Source organism: Filicampus tigris, chromosome 22 (assembly GCF_054856515.1).
Source record: "Filicampus tigris isolate MCC_2025a chromosome 22, RoL_Ftig_1.0, whole genome shotgun sequence".
Classification (NCBI taxonomy): Eukaryota; Metazoa; Chordata; class Actinopteri; order Syngnathiformes; family Syngnathidae; genus Filicampus; species Filicampus tigris.
Genome location: NC_141238.1, coordinates 4,483,096 through 4,507,146, shown reverse-complemented (window position 1 = coordinate 4,507,146; position 24,051 = coordinate 4,483,096). Strand labels below are relative to the sequence as shown.

Sequence of the window (24,051 nt, the reverse complement as noted above, 5' to 3'; positions counted from 1 at the left end):
TGTGTTCACGAGTTTCAGTGAATTTCGGCTGGAATGCAAACACGCACAGTAAATTGTGCGAATGACCTTACCGAGATGTCTGCTCGGAATGAAGGCAGATCAAACCAATGATTCATGTGTGTGTGTTCCCGTGTGTGTTTGTGCATGATGAAAAAAAAATATGAAAAAAACACACACATCATTATGTCCTCATACGACACTACATACAGGTTTGTGTGTTAAAATGGTCAGACTTTAAATTACTTCGGATACGAATATTTTTCCACTACTACTCAGATGCAGTAGATGGCGCTATTTTTCAGTGTAACACTATTTGGTGTTTTCATTTGATGCTTTTTAGCCAAGTTTGATTGAATTCCTAAACATGTCAGTCCATTGGTGACTCAAAGCATCATTTTGCTAGTATTTCCCTCTCCCCGTTTAATGAAATAAAATAAACTCATGAGGCGAGTAGGAGGCTCGGGAAGTTTGGACCAGCTTTTGTTCTCCAATAAATGACAACGGCCTGACTCATATTTTCCACGGTAAGCCAAAGCAGTCATCATGACGTGCCACTGGGTGGCGCTGGTGTGCAAAGCGCAGTTGAATAAGCAAAAAAAAAAAAAAAAAAAAACATAGGCTTGGATTGGCGGACGTGACGTCAGGCCTACCGGTGATTTGGCGGCAGGTGTGCACGAGTTGAATCAGTGCATGCAACGGGTATGGCAAGATGGCGGCCGACCGGGCAAGTGAACGCACGAGCAAATGTTTGTCGTCATTTCTTTCGCTGGCATTTTGCTTGTTGCAAGATTTTTGTACACTTGAGGGACGCAACCGCGGTCGCGGTTTGAACACAGCACGTCAGTGCGCGGCCTCTTCTCGGGTAAGTGAACAGACGAGCAAATGTTTGTCGACATTTTGTTTGTTGCAGGATTTGGACACTTGAGGGAAGCAACAGCGCTTGAGCACAGCACGTCGCCATCCACTTTATTTTGTTTGAATTATTCTGTTACAATTTCACATGTTTTGTTTGTTTGTTTTAAAGCTGGCCAGCTTTTTTCATTTTTTTTTTAATGACATGTAACGGCTTTGTACTTGGCAATTGAACTGTCAGGTTTATTGAATATGGTGTATTTTTATTTCAGGGGGTATCCAACTGTTTTTTTTCCTGGTCTTATGAAGTTTACTGTCAGGGTCTGAAATGCTTTTTTTTTTTTTTTTTTTTGAAGGGGGGGGGTCACTGCCTAATCTGGGGTAGGCCTATTTGTAAGACCCCCCCCCCCCATATGTGTTTGTATTAATGTGGTGGGTTATTCACCAATGTGCAATGTACTTTCTTTGGGTGTTTTGCAACATTTGAGAGTGTGTTTTTGTCTAACAAAGCCGATTGTCACGAATTGCATTTAAACCCTTTCCTCTCCAAATACTCCAAAATCGCAATTATATTCTAATACTGCGGAGGGGACACTTGCACATCCGTTGCTATTCCGCAAGCACTTTGAGCACTCGCGTTATTATGTTGCCGCAGATGAGCGCAGGAGGCATTTATTTGGATTGGACATGAACTGGTTGACCTTTCCAAATCAGTAAGTGACATTTTAAGTGCTACGTCTGAGCTTATTAACCTTCCGCGAAACGTGGATTTTTAACCCTGAATGCTATCTCCTCCTCAATATCTCCGTTATCAGACCACTAAACGTTATCTTTCGAAACAGACGCTCACGTACAGTTTGCCGTGTTACTAGTCGTCATTATCTCCATTTATTGCCCCTTTAGCTGTTGAGGAAAAACAATCACGTGTCAGTCGAATGAATGAATGGATGAAAGTTTGAACCTCCAAAATCGCAACTATATTCTAATACTGCCGGTTTAAAATAATGAAATAAAAAAAGACAGACGCACTCCGCCAAACCTTTTTGCAAGCATTCGTTTCTCTGGTTTCCGGTCGGAGGGGACACTTCATCCTATTTGGACGACTAAGCGACGCCTCTCGCTACGCTGCCATTTTTGGACTGAAACTTGGATTATCTGTCCACGCTAAGGTAAATTATGCTAAAATGAAAATATGAATGCTCTTATGTATCTGTATAACTAACATGAGGCAGAGTGCCGATAAGTATTTTTAAAGAAATTTCACGGATTCTGTTTAATGCTACTTCAACCACAACGGTGTAGTTCCAACAGCGGCTTTAAACACTCGCATGCTTTTTTTTTTTTGGTCAGAAACTGCCAGTCTATTTGCTATCTGTAATTATTACAAAAATATCATGTTGAGTTCTCAACGTAATTTCTGTCTATTATTTGTAGAACTAAAAACGAATGCAGGATCCTTAAATGCAAAGCAAGCAGGAGGACCTCAGACCAGGTAAAAATAAGTCTACACTTTCAGCTCGTTTGGCATTTATGGATGCAACTGTGTACACGTTGAGTCCATCTTGTCTACACTGATTTCTTTTTTTTTTTTTTTGTCTTAGTTCAATTGGAAGGGCCAGACTGTACAAATGTGCAACGTTTGTTTTGTGAATTTCATCAAGTGAGCCGAAGTGACATGCTCACTGTCCACACTGAAAAGTTGCTCAAACTGAGCGGGAGGAAAGGTAAGTACATTTTTATTTTCTTTATTTTTTTGCTCACAAGAAGCTGTGTGCAGTGGAGGGTTTTTTGGGTGGTCTCAGTCGGTGATCAACACAAATACCCAATCGGCACTTGTCTTTCATACGTTTTGTTGTTGTTAGTCTGTTTTTAATGCCCTTTTTCCTGTGTTGATGACTCTGCAGGTTGTCGTATGGCGGTGGAGCGGGATGGTCCGGCAGCCCCCGAGAACCGTCGGACGGCAGGAAAGGCCGAGCGAGGGAAGCCGACCGAGATCAAATCGGTGACACTCCGTGTGATGCTTTTGCTGTGCGGGTTCTGCAGCGAGCGAGCGGGACAAGATGGCAGGTGAACCGCATCCCCGGGGGGGGGGGGGGGCGTCGCCGTTTCGGATTCTGCGTTGATTGACAGGGCCAGGTGGTGAGGATCATGAAATGGAGTCTCGTGTAGTTTTGTTGACATTGTTTAGCGCGGCGTTGTGTGCAATGTTGCCCCACTCAGCCTCCGCAGCAGCCTGCTCATCCTGGAAGCCGATTGGCCCCTCAATCTCCGGTCCCTTCTCCAGGTTTCTTCTGCGAAGCCCGCCCATATGGAGTTTGGAGTGTTTTTTTTTTTTTTTTTTTTTTTTCCTTGCCTGGTTTGGTGTTTGCATTTCGTCAGCTGTTGAAACTCTTTTTGCGAATGAAGGGCTATACGAATACAAATGACTTATTGCAGGTTGGCAAAGGGAAGGCTGGACAAGCTCACAACACGCATGGAGATTGAACAAGTGTTTTGGTTGAACATTGTACTCCACTTGTATGTTTTTTTTTTTTTTTTTTTTTTCAAAATGTCTGTTTACCGTGAAATTGTACTGTCCCCCGTGTTTGATGTTGCCAGGTGGAGTGGGATGGGCGAGAGGCACCAAAATCCCCCAGATGAGGCTCATGAACAGTTGTGAAACACAAACCGTCGCTCTGTGTTTCAGGGTCGCCGAGGCACCAGACCGGACGAGCAGTAGCGAGAGGAACTGGACCTGCGCGCAGCCCTCGTCCGGCGGAGTCGCCGCCTACCACTGCTGTACGGTTCATGTTTCCTCCATTTTCATCTCTGGTTGATTTACTTGCGGGCTGTGTTACAGGGCGGCCGTGGAGTGGGTTGGGCCAAGAGGCATCGAGAACGGCCGGACCAGGGTAATCATTCCCCGAGATGCGTCGCTGCGGACTCTTCTGCGTCGGTCGGGTGGGCGACGTCCTGAGGAAGAACCGCTCCGCTGAAGAAGTCCGCCTGTTGTGTTCCAACTCGTGAAATAGTCTCGTGTTGCTCGTCGTTGACATTTGTGTGAAATGTTGGCGCCCGCTCATCCGGGAACGGGTTCCTTCCGCCGTCTGCGTTCACTTCACGGGGTGCTGTTGAGGGGGGTGTGGCTAAGCTGTGTCCACGGTGGCTTTTCCTCCAAGGGCTCCACGAATGCACTTGACTTGTTGTTCCAGGGTGGACGAGGAGCCAGACCCCGGGTCCCAAAGCACATGGCCACCGATCACCAGCATGTGAGCCCGGCAGTCGACGTCAACCCATCGTGAGGTCTTCGCCCGTCATGAGTCGTGTCATGTCGCCGTTGTCCGTTCTTCCCTGCCTTGCAGAACAAAATATTCTATTTTTGATGTTGTTGCAGCAGCAGCAGCGTGGAGGAGGAGCCGACGGCGCTTGGAGAGCAAAGGGTCAACGTAACAGGGAGAGTATATTTCTTTCTTCTTCCACTTGGTGTGCCTGTGTCTCCTCTGTCACTAATTCACTGGGTGTGCACTAACTGCTTCATGGGGATTTTTGGACTGAGCTGTGCGTTCAGGCCACAATGCTGCAAAAAATATTGTTTTGACATGTTTGTATTTTATTTTGTCCGGAGCGACATGTAACGCTTCCTTTTGTATCTTCCAAATGTCTCTTTGTGCTTGAATTAATTAAAATTGTCGTGGTTTTGAGTGGTCCGTTGATTTGAGAATAAAAGTGACAAATGAAGAGGTCGTCGGGTTGTGAACGAGATCCGTTCCTACGTAGGTGACGTTGCCCGAATTTCCGCAGAAGGCCGAATGAACCCTTTAATACCATCAAAATTCCAAAATAGCCAATATTCTCCGACCTTTTGATGAACAGCTTCGTTTCCCTCGTAATCATATTTGGCTGGACCAGAATTGCGCAAATCCTGGATTTTTTTTTTTTTTTTTTTAACATCCACACACTATGGCGCTGGAGGCAAAATGTCGGACGGCTCATTTAGTAGGCCCTCTAGGATTTGGCGGGCAATGTTACTAAACGTTGCGATATACGTCAGCTTATTGCCCAACTCGAGGCTTAACACGCGTTCTTAACATGGACGTTTTATACAACTAAGTTTGTCACCTTAATTCATTCTGTGCTCCCAACAGACCTCGCTTCCGTAGCCTCAGTTAGGACTTTTAGAGAGTTTTTTTCAAAATTGTGCGCGTGTAATTGGAACAATACAACTCTGCTGTCAATGTCTTCCATCGACTGAAACGGGGTGGGACGTAGAGATTTTGTTTTTGAATTAAGCCACCCGACTATTTCCAGTATGGTGCCGGCGGAGACCCGTTTTCAGGAAAAATAACCCCCTAACTTAGGTGGAATTAGGTGGGGGGGGGATAGAAATTACTAGTACTGTACATTAGTACTGAAGTGCATTCAATTTGATTTGTTGTTACCTGCGAAAATCCTGAAAAATTATTTTGTTGAAAAAGTTATTCCTCATTACACTGCGCACACTTGTGTGCATTGCAAAGTGCAATTCACACAGGACAATAATACTGATAATTGTTTTCCCAGTTAAGGGGTAGAGATGGCAAAAAAAAGGAAAGGAACACATCCCGCACAGACCAACCTCCAATTATTGCACTGTCAAAATATACTGTAAATACACAGTACACACGTTGGAGAGAGACAGGCGGTTCGGTTCGGTTGCATGACACGTTACGGTTACTGCGGGGCTCTGCTGTGTTTACCGCCTCCCGTCCGTTCATCATCGACAGGCGAACGTCTCGAGCTGCGCTCGCTACATCCGGCTCGTCAAGTCAAAAGTGTGACGGGGGTCGCATTGTCCCGTTTCCGCCGTGGTCGGGTGCTTAGTGACACTGATTGCAATTATGTTGGACGAGAGCTCAAATCCGCATACCTGCTGCGCAAAGCAAGCAAGCCTATATAGCATTTTTAAATGTAGTTATTTCTTATTGTGTGTTCCTGAGCTTAAAAAAAAAATGGTTTATTTGATTATGTACATACAAACAGCTAACAGGAAAAGTTACACTGTTAAATAAGAGACAGACAGTTACCACATGTTAATTGGAAAGGATGGATTTCAGCGTTAGGATTAGTAGCAGACATTGTAAGTATCATAGAGTCGGTCACACACATCGCAGGTTAGGGTTAGGGTTATTTTTAGGTACATGCATTGCACAGACATTTATACATGACGCGGTATGGCGGGGCTCGTACCCTGGACCTCAGGTGTACGAACCCCAGACGAAATCCTCTCCACTGCCGAGGAGCTGAGGACGACCGCCGCTCCTCGTCTATTCATCCTCAATTATTGAACGCGGGCGCCACTTGGAGCTCGACAAAGGTAAAAGTGTGCAGCGACCGGTCAACCGCCACAGCCACCGTGGTCGAGTGGTTGACTTTACAGTGCGGCAAAGCCTCGGACCCTGGTGCGAATCCCCGTGCCTCCAGAACAGACTGCGAGGCCGAAGACTTTGACCTTCATCCACATATGTACATGGGATGCACATTAAATATTGGATAAGTGTTAAAGTTGTTATTTTTTTGGGTTAGTTAGAATGATGTGGGCGTGACCTCAACCAGTGCCGCCCACCTGGGGCCCCGCCCACCTGGCGCCAGAAAAACTCACTTCCCTACTATAGTCTTTCTAAAACACAACAATGACAATAGATCTAAAGAGAATAATAATAACGCTGGTAGGGTAGGGGGCCGGCCGAAGGCCGGCCCCCTACCCTACCAGCGTCTCCCTTATTGACAGTAATAATAACAATAACAATAGAAAGACGCTGGTAGGGTAGGGGCCGGCCGAAGGCCGGCCCCTACCCTACCAGCGTCTCCCTTATTGACAGTAATAATTAGAGAGACACTAGTAGGGTGGGGGCCGGCCTTCGGCCGGCCCCCACCCTACTAGTGTCTTTCTTATTGACAGTAATAACAACAATAACAATAGAGAGACACTAGTAGGGTGGGGGCCGGCTTCGGCCGGCCCCCACCCTACTAGTGTCTTTCTCATTGACAATAATAATAACAATAGACACAAGTAGGGTAGGGGCCGGCCTTCGGCCGGCCCCCACCCTACTAGTGTCTTTCTTATTGACAGTAATAACAACAATAACAATAGAGAGACACTAGTAGGGTGGGGGCCGGCCTTCGGCCGGCCCCCACCCTACTAGTGTCTTTCTCATTGACAATAATAATAACAATAGACACAAGTAGGGTAGGGGCCGGCCTTTGGCCGGCCCCCACCCTACTAGTGTCTTTCTTATTGACAGTAATAACAACAATAACAAAAGAGAGACACTAGTAGGGTGGGGGCCGGCCGAAGGCCGGCCCCCACCCTACTAGTGTCTTTCTCATTGACAATAATAATAACAATAGACACAAGTAGGGTAGGGGCCGGCCTTCGGCCGGCCCCCACCCTACTAGTGTCTTTCTTATTGACAGTAATAACAACAATAACAATAGAGAGACACTAGTAGGGTGGGGGCCGGCCTTCGGCCGGCCCCCACCCTACTAGTGTCTTTCTCATTGACAATAATAATAACAATAGACACAAGTAGGGTAGGGGCCGGCCGAAGGCCGGCCCCTACCCTACCAGCGTCTCCCTTATTGACAGTAATAATAACAACAACAATAGAGAGACACTAGTAGGGTGTCTACAACCCCAAGTGTCTTTCTTACTGACAATAATAATAACAACAATAATAATAACAATAGACACATAAGGGAGACGCTAGTAGGGTAGGGGAGGCCGCCCCCCTACCCTACTAGTGTTATTTTTATTCTCTTTAGATCTATTGTCATTGTTGTTGTGTTTTAGAAAGACTATAGTAGGGTAGTGGTTTTTTTTGGCGCCAGGTGGGCGGGGCCCCAGGTGGGCGGCACTAGTTGAGGTCACGCCCACATCATTTTAACTAACCCAAAAAAATAACAACTTTAACACTTGGACAATTTTCCAATACTTAATGTGCATCCCATGTACATATGCGGATGAAAGTCAAAGTCTTCGGCCTCGCAGTCTGTTCTGGAGGCACGGGGATTCGCACCAGGGTCCGAGGCTTTGCCGCACTGTAAAGTCAACCACTCGACCACGGTGGCTGTGGCGGTTGGCCGGTCGCTGCACACTTTTACCTTTGTCGAGCTCCAAGTGGCGCCCGCGTTCAATAATTGAGGATGAATAGACGAGGAGCGGCGGTCGTCCTCAGCTCCTCGGTAGTCGAGAGGATTTCGTCTGGGGTTCGTATACCTGAGGTCCAGGGTACGAGCCCCGCCACATCGCTTCATGTATAAATGTCTGTGCAATGTATGTACCTAACCCTAACCGTGCTATGTATAAATCCACCGTTAACCATTGAAATGTGCACTGTCTGTTACTAATCCTAACGCTGAAATTCCTTCCAATGCAATCAACATGTGGAAACTAACTTTCTCCCCTTTAACAGCATGACATTTCCTGGTGGCTTTTTGCATGTACATAAAGAAATAACTACATTTAAAATTGCTATGTAGGTTTGCTTGCTTTTATTTCTCCTTTATTTCTTAAGATTTAGTCATTTTAATATGCAAAACGGGGTAATTTTTGTTCAGCGCTTCACTTGCCATCTACACTTTTTGGGTTTAGGATAATTCTGTTTTACTGTAAATGTCCTGAATCAATTAAAAAAATAAAAATGACCTTGCATATGACCTATAAATACTAAACCATTATGTTTGACTACATTTTAGTCGTGTTGCAACTTTGGCATTTTATTTTAACAATGCCTTATGGAATGTTTAGTAAGAAGCCACTCTGCACGGGCATTTTTATTCAACATGGTTACAAATACTCCCTCCCCAACGTTAAAGCAGAAGTAAACCCAAACATATGCTGACAACGATCAATCGCGGCTCAGATTCAGAGAACAGGTCAGCCGTGATTGGCCGTTGTCAGCAGTCGCGATGCCATTTTCAGTCGACAAAATGGCCGCACCGAGAGATGGCTAAAAATGAGTGCATTTTGCAGCTTAATTTAGATTCCATAAACGCAAAATTAATCAGAATGTCCTGTTTCAACTTTTGGGCCTGCTGGGAACATTCTTGAAAAAAATATGTTTGGGTTGACTCCTTTAAAATAAACAACTTGACACCATTTCACAATTCAATTTTAATTCAAGTACAGAGGCACATTTGGAACATACAAAAGGAAGCTTTACATGTTGCTTCAGACAAAATAAAATACAAACCTGTCAAAACAATATTTCACGTTATTCCAACCTGCCTTGACCCACGAATCGGTACAAAACGCTGTCAGTGTTAGTCAGTGCACACCCAGTGAGTTAGTGACAGAGAGAAGAAAAACATACTCTCCCTGTAAGAGTTGGCCAGCTCCATCCGAGCCCTGCAACCAAAAAATAAACATTTGTAGTTAGTGTCCCTTGTATATTCATTTTCCGTGCGTTTTGTTACCTCCGCCCGCCTTTCCATTCATCAGGCTCCTCCTCCACTCAACAAAAGACACCACATTGACTGCTTTTGTGCATTTCTACTTTTTCCTGGTTCGACTTTGTGTCCCAAGCGGCCTCTTGACACTGCAACGACGACGAGTGGACTGCTAGCATTTTTCTCTTTGATTTCAATGGTGTCTTTGCTGCTTTCATTACCCTGGTCTGGTGGACCCACTCCACTCGGCAACATCAAACATGGGGGGACAGTACAATTTCGCAGAAAACAGACATTTTGAAAAAAAAGAAAAATAAATCAACATACAAGTGGAGTACAATGTTCAACCAAAACACTTGTTCAATCTCCGTGTGTGTTGTGAGCTTGTCCTGCCTTCCCTTTGCCAACCTGCAATAAGTCATTTGTATTTGTATAGCCCTTCATTCACAAAAGAGTCTCAACAACTGACAAAATGCAAACACCAAACCAGGCAAGACAAAAAAAAAAAAAACACTCCAAACTCCATTTGGGCGGGCTTTGCAGAAAAAACCTGGAGAAGGGACCGGAGATTGAGGGACCAATCGGCTTCCAGGAGGAGCAGGCTGCTACGGAGGCTGAGTGGGGCAACATTGCACACAACGCCGCGCTAAACAATGTCAACAAAACTATTTGTGTTGATCACCGACTGAGACCACCCAAAAACCCCTCCACTGCACACAGCTTCTTGTGAGCAAAAAAATAAAATAAAAATGTACTTACCTTTCCTCCCGCTCAGTTTGAGCAACTTTTCAGTGTGGACAGTGAGCATGTCACTTCGGCTCACTTGATGAAATTCACAAAACAAACGTTGCACATTTGTACAGTCTGGCCCTTCCAATTGAACTAAGACAAAAAAAAAAAAAAAAAAAAAAAAGAAATCAGTGTAGACAAGATGGACTCAACGTGTACACAGTTGCATCCATAACTGGGGGGGGGGGGGGAATCAATTTCAATCGTTTGTTTTCAAAGATGGGCTTGACATTCAACTAGATAGCACTGACGTGTGCACGTATTGAGATTTTCATGAATATGATTAGATATATGATAGTTTATGTTTTTTTTTATTTTTTTTATTACTAAGCCCTACAGATTTAATTAAATGAAGTAAATCTACCACCTATCACCTTATTTTCTTCTAATTATTGAAAAAAAAAATTGTACATACAAATAAAATATCCAATTGTTTTAGTGGTAATATATATGATATATTTTAAACTAAATTACATTCTTGGTGATATTCTTAAATGTACCTGGCCTAAAACGCCCTGACCCACAGCATTGGGCACATTTGTATTGATATATTTTTATCATCAAGGCAAAATTCTGCTTTATGAACAAAAACATACGTCAAAAAACGCTACGTTGGGGCTTATGGTTGTAATGTTGGCTGCATATGAGGCTGCGGGAGCGGCCTTTGTAGATTACTTTCGTTTGGCTAAATTGATCAGATTGTGAGCATGGTTAAGCAATTTGCCTGCTTACACGCGCCACTTGCACGTTTCTTTAAGTGCACGTTTTTATTTCAGGAGCTGGCAAGCGTTTCGGACAGTTTACGTGTTAGTGATGATGACGTAGCACACATTTGCCACCCTGTGTCAAAACCGGAGTTTGTCAGAATACCACAGAAGCTGGCGAGCATGCACGTTAGCCGCCTGTGGCTTTGAATTAAAAAATACGAATAAAATAATAAAAGTAAAGTAATAAAATAAATAAGTGCTTGGCTCCCAAAAAAAGTTCAGACAGCCATATAAGTGAAATAAAGCCCAATCATAAGATTTGCTGTACATTACAAACACTTCTCATTTTGGCTCTAAATGAGCGCAAGTGTGCAGTTTTGAGAAACGGCGGCTGTCCGAATGTACCATTGGGGGGTTGGGGGGGGGGGGGTCGCGGGGCGTGCGAATAAACGCAATTCGGTTCCCCCGGAGAGAGCTAACGAAATCCACAGCGATTAGCGTTTGATGAGCGACTTCAAACCGCAGCTGGCCCGAGGCAGAGACGATGGGGGAGGGGGTGGTGGTTGTGTTTGGGGGGGCTGTCGGGGCCACCAGAGACCACCACATTTAACATCTAAGCAGGCGCGTCTTAAGCTTGGAGATGTGATGGATGTCGTGTCTTCTGTAGTGCTTTAACGAGACGCTCTTTAAAACTGGAAATTTGAATAAGATAGCGAATGGGGACATGAATTATTACTTACTTGTGGTCCACGCTTGAGTGGCTCTCGGTTGCGGACTTTCCTGGCGATACGCTAAAAAGACACACCCCTTAACATTTCGGACAATTCTGTAAACAAGCGCGGCGGCAATACGGTTTGAGTGCGTAAAGTTGGATGATAAACCTCGTGCCCTGACCTTACAGATGATCTTGTGGATGGACAAACAGCTTCTGTACTTTTGTGACTTTCGAAGCTTCTGTGTAAAAGATAACATGAGCACAAAGAAAATAAAAGGAAATGTGGAAAAAAAAAAAAAAAGGGGGGGGGGGGTGTCTAAGTACAAAGAGCAATGATAAGATGACATGTCCAGAAAGAAAAAGGCAGAGAGCAATCGTGAAAATCTTCCAGCACAAAATCATGATGACAATTTCAGAGGTCAGGTTCAAACCATTGTCCGTTTTAGTAGCGGTAATATTTGCTCCCGCTAACGCTAACAATAAGCCAATTGATCAGACTTTTGACTGTGGGTCTGTATTTGGTGGGTTCATCTGCTCACAAAAACTACAAATGATTGCTTGATGACTCATTAATAACCACATACAATGAGAAGCCCTTGACCAAATTTGCCCTTTCCCATTAATCCGAACCCAAAAAGTAGCTCACGGTTTCAAAAAGGTGAAACCCCCCCCCCCCCCCCACAAAACTGAACTCACAAATGATCACAAGAGGAAAAACCGTTCCCCACCTTTGGCTTCCCTTTAAGAGACTGATAAAAGAAGAGTGTTGTGGGAGTTACATGAATAGAGGTTTGAGTCAGGGACGCCCCCTGTGGGGACTCGTGGGCACCAGGGAGCTGACGAACTGGGCTGCAGTCTAAATATAATTTTTCTCCTATAGCGGGGCTGCACTTTGAGGGCTGTGGACGGCAAACGAAGAACTCCCACCGAGCTACCAAAAGGACGACAAAGTGGGTCGAAAAGAGACAGGATGGCCTTCAGCCGCGCTGCGCCTTGCGTGACAACAGTTCCCATGATGCCATAGCGCAGTTGAGTGAGTGGCAAGTGTTTCCATGACAACAGCGAGAAACGGTGTTTGACACTTTTACTTTTATTCAGGTAGCAGCATCCGTCAGCCCTCCGTTCACGTCGCACACGTCAGAATCTCTCTCGCACGCGCGCACACACACACACAACATACTGGACATATATACACACACACACACAAACACACACGCACTTGCATGGAGGCTCTTCTGCATCTTTTTCTGGTGATTGAGGGGGAAAAAAAGAAGGGGGAGTGTGGCCTCTAGTTTAATAACAGTAAAAATAAAATGTAAAAAGGGTTTAAAGTAAGATCAAATAAAATATGTAAAAAAAACAACAACAACAACAACAAAAAAAAAAACTGAAATGCTCCAAGCACAAGGATAAACACATTATTCAATTCATATTGAAACTAATTAAAATGGAGCACAATCTATCTGGAGGCATTGGATCGCATCAGATCCTAGCCAAATGTAAAGACTTTAGAAGTATTTAGACTCGTTTTGCTGCCCTTCGGACCTCATTATTTCGTCGAGCGCGGGCTTTAGCAACCTCTAAATAAACATCAGCATGTAGGAGGAAGAAAGAAAGGGGGGGGCGGGGCGGGGGGAATGGCATTGGTACTTGCATGTCATCAAACTGGAGGCAAAGGCGAAATAGTGGAAAGCAGTCAAAGTGTGTTTGTAGCCAACAGAGTGGCTTTGATTGCAAATGCTCACACGCGCGCACGACACTGGAGGACGCTTACACTCGCCCGCCCATTTTCCCTGCCCATCCAAATGAGGAGGAGAGATCGTGATTTGTACCCGCAGCCCGTTGGCCGGCTGCTCGCTTGACTCGTCCGGATCCTCGCCCATTTGACGTCCGGAGGGGTGGGAAAAAAAAAAAAAAAAAAAAAAAAAATGCTTTTGACGTGTGGTCGTGGCACTGGGACGCGGAGGTGACTACTTCCCGGATCCCGCAGCGAAAGCTCCGATCCGTCCGCGCCGCACTTGAGGTCAACGTTTTTGCGGAAGGTCAGAGTCGGCTCCGCCGACCTGGCGAGGGGCCGCCATTTCCGCGCCCTGCTTCGTACCCTCGTAGCAAATACAACCACCCCCCTCCTCACTCCAAATGGTTTCCCCGAGTCAGTCACGGCCCGGGGGTGGCGAGGGCCGGCAGCGGCTAGCTGTTGTTCTCGGCAGTCATGTACTTAAGGGCGGCGAAGCCGTAGCGCCGCGACATGTTCTGCTGGAACTCCTCCTTGAGGGTCTTGAGGCAGACCCGGTACTGTTTGTTGGAGCGGAACTTGGTGATGTCGAAGCTGGGCGCGTGCGGCATGTGGATCATGTACGCGTTGGGTAGGACCACAAATTCGTATTCCTGTGGCGAGAGGAGGGGGGGGAATAAGAACAAGGTTACAAGCTCTTATTAGTGGCTGGATTCTAAGTCTGGTCATCCATTTTCTCGAAGGCGGGTCCTCATTGGGGTCGCGGCTGAGCTGGAATTTACCCCCCCCTGCTGACTTGAGTGAGGTGGGGTACATCCTGGACTGCGCAAACATGCGTGTTTGCGAAAAATAGGAGGAAGCCAGACTAACTGGACTGTTGTTTTCCAAAAATGACTTGAGCAAATATGTTATCAGGCCAGCAATATTTAAAGCAACACTGGGCAAGTATTCCACCTAAATAAAAAAAAAATAAAAAATAAAAATTCACATTTTGATGAAACATTGACTTACCACTCGTTGAATGGGACTTTTGTCACGGCTTGTGGGGGTCTGTATGGTTTTTACTGGCACCAAGCAAATTTGAGAAGGGAGGGAGTAACCCTGGCACACAAAAAAAATACAAATGCCCCCAATTGCTTTACGGCATATGTGACTTCCTCCTTTCGCCATAAGGACGGAAATCGATTCGAACGTGCTATTAATGGCGTCATGGCAGGAGCCCCAAAATGAACCAAAAGTATTGTTTGAACAAAATTAGATTGGTGACCTCGTCGCTATTCATCTTTCACACAGCCACTGGCGATAGAAATGTCATTCAGTCCGACTTGCAGGCCAGCGAGAGCTCAGGATGTCGCGACACTGTGGTTGACTTTCGTCAAAACACTACAACTTTTGACCACACGGCGCCGCCATAATCAACAAAAACTGTCAGACGACACGGTGTTGCTTTAATGCGGAGCAGCGAAATTCTTATTAGCGATTAAAGACCGGTTGCCTCGATTTTTTGCAGAATTGCCAAGACCTGGAGAATGCCAATCGACACAAAGTAAAAACACAATTTTGAACAAGCACATTCATATTTACAGCAAGTTAAGAATAACGTAGAGGCAATTATTCTTTGAGGCTAATGTGAAAGCAAGAGTGTGGATATTTTTAGCCAGTCTGTTAATAGTCTGAATTGTCTCTTATTGTCCAATTACTTGAACTGAAACGCACGAAAAGCCTCCAAAAATCTCAAACAAGCCATTCATAACTCTGTGAAGAAGTCGTCATTGTCCGACGATTACATAAGCGGCATGTCACTCAACAGGAAGCGGCCCTCTCCCGAGGTCAAACTCCTAACAAAAGAGGGACGGTAAATCGTAAATTCTCGTATTTGTGTTTGCACGGTGGCAGGCTATTTCCTGGTGCCTGTCGGATAGGACGGATGGGTGTTGACATGTTGCCGTTATGATTTTATGGGCGGTGGACTGGAGCTGCACCTTGACTTCTTTTTTTTTTTTTTTTTTTTTTTAATTATGGATCGCGATTGGCCACCGAGACGGAAATTGAAGAATTCGTATCATGACATTAGGCTATGACAGTGTCACTTCCAACCAGTGTTTCGACATATTAGCACATTCCATAGTTTGTAGCAGTAGGTGAAGCCTAACTTCTCAAATGGCCATAAATTCCAAAAAGCAACCAGCGACGAATCGAGCGACTTTCTGTGTCGTTACTGGAGACCTGTCGAGAGGAAGCAGCTAGCCACGAGCTAGCGGGCGCGCGCTAGCGCGTTTTACCTGCGCATCCAGCTCCATGATGTGCGCCACCTTGTTCCAGCCGAAGCCCACGAAGCGGCGGTCGTACTCGGGGCTGTCCCGCCGCACCATGACGTAGGGCTCAAAGTCGGCCTCCCACTCCACCCGGTAGGGCGTGGTGGCCGTCCGCCATTTGGCAAAGTTGGTGGGGGCGTGGCCTTTGGTCCACACGTGGTACCTGGCAATGAAACGTCAAAATGAAGTTTCTGCTCCGGGAATCGACATTTTTTTCCCCAGTTGAGCTGCTCTTTTTTTTTTTTTTTTTTTTTTTTTCCATCGTCAGGCAAGATACTCCAAGATTTCATTTCCACCGCTGTGCTAGTGCATCGCCGTTACCTGAAGGTAAAAAGCGTTCCCATGTCCAGCTGAGAAAGCAGCTCGGCTTTGGATTTGGGGTAGGAGAGGCGATAGCGCAGCGTCTCGAACGCCGGCACCACCAGCGCTTTCTTGGTGTTGGCCATGTCAAGTTGCGCGACCGACTTCCTGTGAACACGCGCGCCAGGGGCTCCAACGTCAATGACCGGCCACGGCGGCGGCAAACGTTGCCACTCACCTGAGATAGTCGTAGAGGCCATACATGGGCAAGAAATCGATATCGGACAGGAACATGTAAGGCGTGTTGACGTGCCGCATGGCCACGTTTCGCAGCAGGTTGACGGGGTAGAACTGGCCTTCTTTGTAGACGACGTGGTAGCCCACGTTGCCTCGGCTCATGAGCACCTCGGAGCCCTGGGCGTAGCGCAGGAACTGCTGGGCCTCGGCGTCGGACAGGTACAGGGCCAAGCTGACGGGGCCTTCCCAGTGCTTGCAGATGGCCTCCAGCATCTGAAGTCTGAGCAGCGCACCACGCAGACGGTCAACTACAACATTGGCGCCATTGCTAATAGGGCAGCGTGATTCCACTTTGGACGGTCGAATCGTGTGCGCTTGCAGAGTACGCCTCCGCACCGTCAGCTCCCTTCTGTTGCTCCCGTTTGAAAAGAACCCGCGCTGCCATCTGTATTTCAGCGTCGTCAATTCAAAAGCCGGGACCGTCTTATTTGTTCACCCAAACGTGTCCATCCGTCTTCTCCCCAGTTGCGCCTGGATGCTTTCTGCTCGAGTGCGCCAACAATTCGTATTCTGACACTGTGTTTTTTTTGTTTTTGAGTGTGCGACACTTGTTTTTTTCCGTCAGCAAAAGCCCAATTAAAACACAGGTTTTGTGGCTTACTCTTGGCTGCCCTTTAAACTTTCTAGTGGAATCAGACTCATTTGAGGGGATCTGAGCACTACAATTAGAAAAAAAAAAAAAAAAAAAAAAAAAAAAAAATGACGTGCCAAGCATCATTGAACATTATAGTAAGACAATGAAACTTTGCGCACAATTACAACACTAACAATGTACTTGAATTGAGGACATTAAAGACTGCACTTCAAATAATGCTTCGATTAAAATGTATTGCATAGAAAAGTCAATTATAAAGTGTACCCAAATACACTCGTAAAAACAAATGAAAGATTTAATGCAAAAAGTATTTACCTTGAGTCAAGTAGAACTAGCTTGAAAAGGGATTCCCTCACATACGAGCAGAGGGCACCACGACAACAACTGTTTTTATTTTTTTGATTTTTTTTTCGAGATAGTGTTTTTCTAGCTTTTTTTTTTTTTCTTTTTTCCTCCTCCTCCCAATTGAGAGCATGACACATTCACAAGGCCACGGTATTTGTTGCGGGACGCGAGCACCTGTCCATGGAGAGCTGAGCCACTAACGTGACGTCGGCGTTGTCGGGGGTGACTTCGTACTCGTAGTGGAGGAAGTAGAGGTGCGTTCGGTGGACGGTGAATCGCTCGCGGCGGAACTCGTAGCACGGGTCGTCTTCGTCCAGCTCGGAGAGAGTCTTCTGCAGCTACAAGGCGAGAGGGGCGGGGAAGAAGGAAAAAAAAAAAAAAAAAAAAAAGCTTTACAAAGCTTTGATTTCAAGTATAAGGTTAATAAACGTGATCGTTGACGACTAATTGACAAATGTAACTTGGCGGCCTTTGACTCTTGACCCCGCAAAAGAATTTTCAAGATGGTGAACGATTATATTTTACGGCACGCCGGAACTGCTTTCATTATTGGACGAATGGCATGTCTGCTTTAAGACTGTAAATGCTTTGCCTACACCGTTACCTTGGTAACGATTTAGAATGACCTTGGAAGGGACTTAGCAGCTTTAATGTTTTTTTTTTGTTTTTTTTGTGCCACACAACCTTAAAGCAGCATTTCCCATTGGGGGGGGGAAAAAAAAAAAACACTTTTGGGGAAGCCCGGGAGCAAAAATAAATAAAAATAAATAGAATAAATAAATCCCAAATAAGACTAGAGGCTACTTGCCCTCAACCCTCATGATGAATATGAGACATTCATGTTGACAAAGGAGCAAGCCCTTCCATCCATACTATGCGTTTAGTCCCTAATCAAGCGTCGTCATCACCAACAAAGCCTTGAGCCTCACGAACATACACTTGAGAGGCGGCTTATGCATAAAAACATGACACGTCCCGAACAGTGACCCAGCTTCCCTTTTTTTCCCCACCACCACATTCACGGATTCAGCCAAGCCAGCGGCGGCGGCGACGACGACGACAACAAGACGGCCGCATTTCAATGGCGCGTTGATGGTTGCGCGCTCACATTCTCGCTGTTGTGATCGGCCTCGCTGGGACAGCCGAACAGCTCCCGGCGCAGCAGGTTGCCGTCGTACTCCAGGAAGGTTAGGTAGAGATTACGGAAGAACTCCACGTGCTTGTTCTTGACTCTGAGCTTCTTCGGGGAGTTCCAGTGGATGACCTGGTTTGAAAACAAAGACGGGGGGAGTGTGGCGGATCGGCTTGCTTTTTCAGGCGGGAGTTTGTATGCAATGCGGCGAACTGCACGTGAATATACATGGGATGATCAAAAAATAAATAAATACATACAGTAAATGAGGTCAATCCAGTGCTTGTGATGTTCTTTTCCTGACTGTGCTTGTATGCCTGCTTAGCCGATCAATCAGAAAGCACCTTCATATAACTATTGACTCATTTCCAGTTTGACCTGACTCATGCCTCAAGGCATTATTAACATTTCGCACCGCTCTGTGCTTTGGGGGCACATTGGATCTTTAAAGTGGAAGTCAACCCAAGCATATTTTTTCCAAGAATGTGTTCTATGCAAGCCCACTAGGTTAAAACGGGCCATTCTGATAAATATTGCGTGTGTGGAATAAATGGTAATCCACGTTTTTAGCCAGCTTCCGGGGGCGGCCATTTTGTCTTCTGTCGACTGAAAATGACATCCCAAAGTGCTCACAACGACCAATCAGGGCTCAGATTCAGGAAAGAGGTCAGCCGTGATCGGTCGTTGTGAGCAGTGGTGATGTCATTTTCAGTCGACAGAAGACAAAATGGCCGCCCCCAGAGATGTTTTTTTTTTTTTATAAACACTACATTCCCATGTTTTTTGCCTTCGAGGGGACGAGATCGCCCGAAGCCGAGTGATGACCAAATGTGGACTTGGTCCACACACACAAACGTGTAAAAACACCTGGCGCCACTTGGGGCAGCTTCCGTCCGCGGGGGTCTCACCTTGAGGTCCGACACGTCTTTGTAGCACTTCTCGGAGCGGGTGTGGTCGGACAGCTGAACGTTCCAGAAGCAGGGCAGCTGGTGAACCAGGAACGGGTTCTGTTTGATCACAGCATTGAAGATATCCTGGACACACAAAGACATCCACACACTTGAATTTAGATGAGTCCACCCCCACCCCCCCTCCCCACGCAATTGCAAAGGCTAACCTGACCTTGCAGCCAGTCGTGATTAATGATAATGACACAGGGGGGCTGGCTTTCAATTCTTCATTTTGCCAAGGCTTTTTGGACAATTATATGCTTCCAGCTTTGTGAGAACAGTTTGTCTCTTCCAGTTCACAAATAAAGAAATGCATGGTTGGAAAGAGTCTGGACGCCCCGCCCACATAACTCTATTTTCATTTTTCTCAATAATAAATGGGCCGTGATGGATTTTGGGCCCAAATATAGCAACTCTGTACTCATGCTTTCCAACCACACCCCGAAATCGACAAACTGCATGTACACATGAAGTTGAAATGAAAATTCCAGCAGGGGGAGCCCCAGTCCAATTTTAAGAGGCGACCCATTCAAAGCACAATGTTGACAGTTTAAACAAGAAAATTGAACTACAAAATTAAAGGCTTTTGCAGCTTGTACATAATGTCAAGCATGCGGTTATGTTCATAAGTTCCAAACTCCAATGTTTAGTTGCTATGCATGCGTAATTTTGCCACATTTAGCGCATCGACATCTAATATTGATACAATACAGATGACTTATTTATTTCCCTGGATAGCAAATTACGGGAAAATGGATCATAGCCTGAATGTAAGGACCTCACATAGGTTGAAAGACCGCATCTAGAATTATTCAGCTTCAGCCGGAGGCTCAACTATTTATTAAAATTCCATCCCAGAAGATTTACAAAGCATTTTCATTTTCAGCATGTGTGAATAATTTAGCCACGTCTCATGTAGTGGGCGTCAAGTTCATGCGTTTGCCCCCTTCGGTTTTAATGGCACAGAAACAGTGCAATAGTATGGTTGCGGTTGACTTTAGAATGAAAACTATTTTCATATATGAAAGTCAAAGTCAAAATACTGCGGTCTTTGAGTCCAAATAACAAAATGATCACGTCCCCCCCGATTGGCGTGCAATTAAAACAACAAGTTAAGCTAAATGCTTAAAATCTTGCAGCTCACATGGCAACAGTCGGTGACAGCCAGCGCAAGCGCCTAATGGGAGACATAAAAGCTCAATAACCGCGTAATAAATGGTGCGATAAAGAGGGCTTGACAGACCATCGGAGTAGCTCATACGTTGGAAGGCAGACGGAATGCTGAAATGATTCCGGAAGCACCTCCCCCCCCCTTTCATTTTCCAAACTGCATACCTTGCGGGACTTGACTTAATGAAGGTTTAATTAAAATCTCATAAACGTAGCACTCATGGAGGTGAGCGCTGGATGGCTCGCGGATAATGGGGGAGATCCTTGGGCCAAGGTCTCGGCGAAACGCCCCGGCAATATACGCGTCCGCGCGTGGCTGCGGGCTGGTCAGTGGGAAATGCCGTCAATGCTAAATGGGCCGCGTTTACCGTGACGGCGGAAGAAAGAAAAAGAAAGAAAAAGAAAGAAAGCAAAGAAAGCATCAAGGTGTGATTTAGTACGTTCTGACGCTTTACACTTAACCCAAGTGTGCTATGCGGGCTCCCTCTAGTGGTAGTCAAAAGAACCACTGAATTATGTTAAAAAAATGTTAGTGACTTTTTTTTTTTTTTTCATCCAGTGCAGTAAGTACATTTGTTAAGTGCAATTCCGTGGCGTTGTACTTTTAAATGCCACACATTTGCATTTAATCTTGAAGAACTTTTTTTTTTTTTTTAATTAGGCACAAAGTCTGTTTAACTGGTTACATGAAAACTACACTCAAATTTATCTGCCAAGGCCACAAGGCTTCAAGACAAATATTTAACATGTCTGTTTTTTTTTTGTTTTTTTTGGCCCGGCGAGAACGTTACTGGGGGGGCCTCCGTTTGAAAACATGTCAACGGAGGATGCGTTTCACCTGAATTTCTGCTCTTAGCACGGAGCATGGTGAGCTTTGCGCCTCGCGCAGCCAAACATATCAAACACGTTCGATATTCCTCTCAAGGCCTCGTGAGGCACAAAACCCGGCGCCAATTACGCACGCACGGCGAGCAACCTGCTGAGCAAACGGTCTCGAATGACTTTTTGCTCAGCAGATAGCTCCTGTGTGCACAAGATTTAAATACTCAAACATATCGTTTCAAAGGTTTGCATTAAAATGAAATGTACTTCTGAGGAATAAAACCCCCGTTTCATTTTTTGGAGGAACACTCGGGCTTCCTACATTCTTAAAACAGTTGGGTTCAAAATAACACAATTCTGAGTCAAAAATGGACCGATCAACCACACAACAAAAATTGGGCTGTTTTGCACAAAACAATCCAAGAAAGTGGGTCAAATTGACCCAATTTACGTATTGGTCCATTTTTGACCCAAAATGGTGTTATTTTTACTATTATGGTGTTCAGTATTGCACTTTAATTTGGGCCTGATGATGGTACTTTGCGAGCTAAATATTTTTTCAAGGTGGTACGCGTCACCCTCTGCCCTTGAAACAACTACAGGTACCTTAATACGAGGCCATGGGGTCCGCCGATGTCCAAATAAATGCAATGCGAGTCAAAACAAGCGTGAAACAATTTCCTGGCTGCTTACATTGCGCCCCTGCTCGTATGATGTCACATTATTACCCGCCTACGCCCCCCTTTTTCAGCTAGAGCAGGCTCGACTATTGCGGACCACGCCGCGGCGCTGACATGATTGTCTGAGAGCGGGGAGTCGTCGCAGTGTGGCAACGTGTCACAACTGTTGAGCAGATGTCGCCGCAGTTGTCGCAAAGGCGCCGTCCAGCGCGCCCTGGCCCCGCTCCAGTCAACGGCCATACGGAGCGCGTCTTCAAACTCTTGTTCAATGAAATGTAAATCCGTCTGGCAGAGTCGAGCTTTTCTCAGCCAAATGTCACAACACACACAAAAAAAAAAAAAAAAAAAAGCCTTTTAGCGCTCATTTGCTGTCTTCAAGCGACGTGCGCCAAAACGGATGCAGACTCGCAGCAGAAAATATTATTTGGAATTGTGGGAAAAGCTCTAGCCTATTTTATTCTGATAAATTAAATGAGGGGGTGGGGTGGGGGAATCACTCCCTTCATGTTGGTACAAGTGCTAGATTGGTATTGCAAGCAGCATTGGCGAACGAAGAACTAATTAACACATTTTCATGCTGCTGTGACTCAAAAGGCCATTTGCATTTTTGGGGGGGTCGATTACAGTGGAAGACCCGGACGCCAAAAGCGATACCCGTTGGAGTTGAAAGTAACAAAAAACGAAAAAAAAAAAAGAAAAAAAGAAAGATAACAGTCATATGGGACAAGTCAGCAAATGTTTGGAGTGCAAACAAAGAGTTTAAGACTCTTTCTCGTGGCTGAATTTGCCTTAATTCATGTAACTTTGTAAAGATTTCATTGATTACTCTTTGATTTCAAGTGATAGTGTGGGACAATATTTGAAGTCGCACATTCCGCCTTTTTTTTTTTTGTCATTCAGGCTCTGATTAAAGAAACGTCGAATCAGACGTTACTCAGTTTTTCTTTTTGTTTTTTTTTTCCTCAGCGAGTACTCTGATTCAAGTCATGATTTGGAGGACTTTTCCATTTGAATGAATCAAATTCAATTTTGGGCTACTCCCTTCACCTGTGAAAAAGCGTGCGTGATGAAGGAAGACGAGCTCTGCGTGTGTGTGTGTGCGCGCGCAAATTGTGTGCGCCGCAACAAAAATGCCAACCCAGAGTGTGTCCATTCATTGCCTGACCGGAGGGATTCATGTGGAATAAGTCTTGAAGCCATAGCATCCCTGGCTTCAACCCTCCAGTAGCGGGCGGCGTTCCCTGGGCTCCCGACTGGGGCCACAAGCAGAAACGGCTGGATCAAGTGCTTCACTTGACAGAAAGTCCTACGTCAAATTTAGGAATTAGCGCCTTGTGAGTAGGAGCTTGAAATCAGCCTATAATTGCACACACACAAAAAAAAAAAAAACGGCGTGTTGCAGTTGGGTGGAAAATAAGCATTTGTGAAATTGAGTTCACATCTTAAAGTTACTCGCCGTGGGGAATTGTTTAAGTGCGGCATAATCCACGGGACTGGCAACGGAACTCAACCGACAGCGAGACAGCAAAGGCTCGGACGATGTTTTGATTTGACGTCGCCACCCACTGCGCTTGGCTCGGAAAGTGAGCGCCGTGCGAAAACGGAAGGCGGCGCGGCTCGCGCTTTACCTGGTCCGCCAGCGAAGTCGACAGCATGCTCATCAATTCCCGCTCGGCAGTCAGCCTCCACATCTGCTCCCAGCGAAGCTTTCGCAGTCGATCGAGCAGCAGCAAAATCACCCCTGAAAAGCACACGCGCCACACCTTCATATGGCATTTGAAGAAACGAGAGATTCATATCTCAACTATAAGCAATAGATGCAGAAAATATGCTAAAATGGCTCTAGGAACACAAATCACTCAGGGAAACCTTGTCCCAAAAAAAAATAGGGAGCACTTGGAGGCAGGGGGGGGCAAACTTCTCACTTCCCTCGCTAATAAAATAAATCGGACTGGCAGCTACAAATAGAATCAGGCATCCCATTCAAGATTGTAGCAAAGCAAGCATTCTTGGTGTGCCCCGCTGTGCTCCATCTGTTGCTATGGCCGCAGACCCGCCGCAGCTGGACCGGAGTCTTTGAGTCCCTTTTTTCTCGGCTTGACAAACAGCCGCTTCGCTCGCCGGCGCCGTCCACCGTCGCCGTGGCAGAAAGTTGGACAACTCCAAAGGTTAATGGGAGGGTTAGCCGACCCGCTGAATTGGAAGGAAAGGCGTCGGGCCACCGGAAGTGACGCCGCCTCA

General features: G+C 45.8%; 2 protein-coding genes across 13 annotated transcripts in view; one reads left to right on the top strand and one right to left on the bottom strand.

Annotated features, from left to right (window-relative positions):
• Positions 1–665: 665 nt before the first annotated feature.
• On the top strand, positions 666–4,514 carry LOC147126580 (uncharacterized). 6 transcript variants are annotated; one of them, XM_086022301.1, is made up of 7 exons: positions 666–862; positions 2,287–2,344; positions 2,454–2,576; positions 2,757–2,919; positions 3,539–3,630; positions 4,044–4,134; positions 4,226–4,514. In XM_086022301.1, the coding sequence occupies exons 2-7, from the start codon at positions 2,314–2,316 to the stop codon at positions 4,464–4,466; spliced, it is 741 nt and encodes a 246-aa protein (XP_085878427.1). In that variant the 5' UTR covers positions 666–862; positions 2,287–2,313; the 3' UTR covers positions 4,467–4,514. The 6 variants fall into 6 exon arrangements, 5 of the variants coding, with proteins under 5 accessions (XP_085878427.1, XP_085878429.1, XP_085878428.1 ...); XR_015084730.1 differs by lacking the exon at positions 666–862 and having other exon boundaries at positions 1,201–2,344; positions 3,692–4,129; XM_086022303.1 differs by lacking the exon at positions 666–862 and having other exon boundaries at positions 1,201–2,344; positions 4,044–4,129; positions 4,229–4,514.
• Positions 4,515–12,543: 8,029 nt separating this feature from the next.
• Positions 12,544–24,051, bottom strand: part of large1 (LARGE xylosyl- and glucuronyltransferase 1) — a 76,106-nt gene continuing 64,598 nt past the window's right edge. For all 7 annotated transcript variants that reach the window (XM_086022295.1, XM_086022297.1, XM_086022294.1 and 4 more), the window contains 8 exons: positions 23,439–23,551; positions 19,097–19,222; positions 18,165–18,320; positions 17,231–17,394; positions 16,058–16,336; positions 15,841–15,987; positions 15,487–15,682; positions 12,544–13,857 (listed from right to left, as the gene is read on the bottom strand). In XM_086022295.1, coding sequence (XP_085878421.1) covers positions 13,660–13,857; positions 15,487–15,682; positions 15,841–15,987; positions 16,058–16,336; positions 17,231–17,394; positions 18,165–18,320; positions 19,097–19,222; positions 23,439–23,551 — 1,379 coding nt within the window. In that variant the 3' untranslated portion in view covers positions 12,544–13,659. The remainder of the gene's footprint in view (positions 13,858–15,486; positions 15,683–15,840; positions 15,988–16,057; positions 16,337–17,230; positions 17,395–18,164; positions 18,321–19,096; positions 19,223–23,438; positions 23,552–24,051) is intronic.

Coding starts and splice junctions, on each gene's coding strand:
- LOC147126580 (XM_086022301.1), top strand. CDS start 2,314: ATGCAAAGCAAGCAGGAGGACCTCAGACCAG. Junction 2,345..2,453: donor GCAGGAGGACCTCAGACCAG/GTAAAAATAAGT, acceptor TTTTTGTCTTAG/TTCAATTGGAAGGGCCAGAC. Junction 3,631..4,043: donor AGTCGCCGCCTACCACTGCT/GTACGGTTCATG, acceptor TTGTTGTTCCAG/GGTGGACGAGGAGCCAGACC.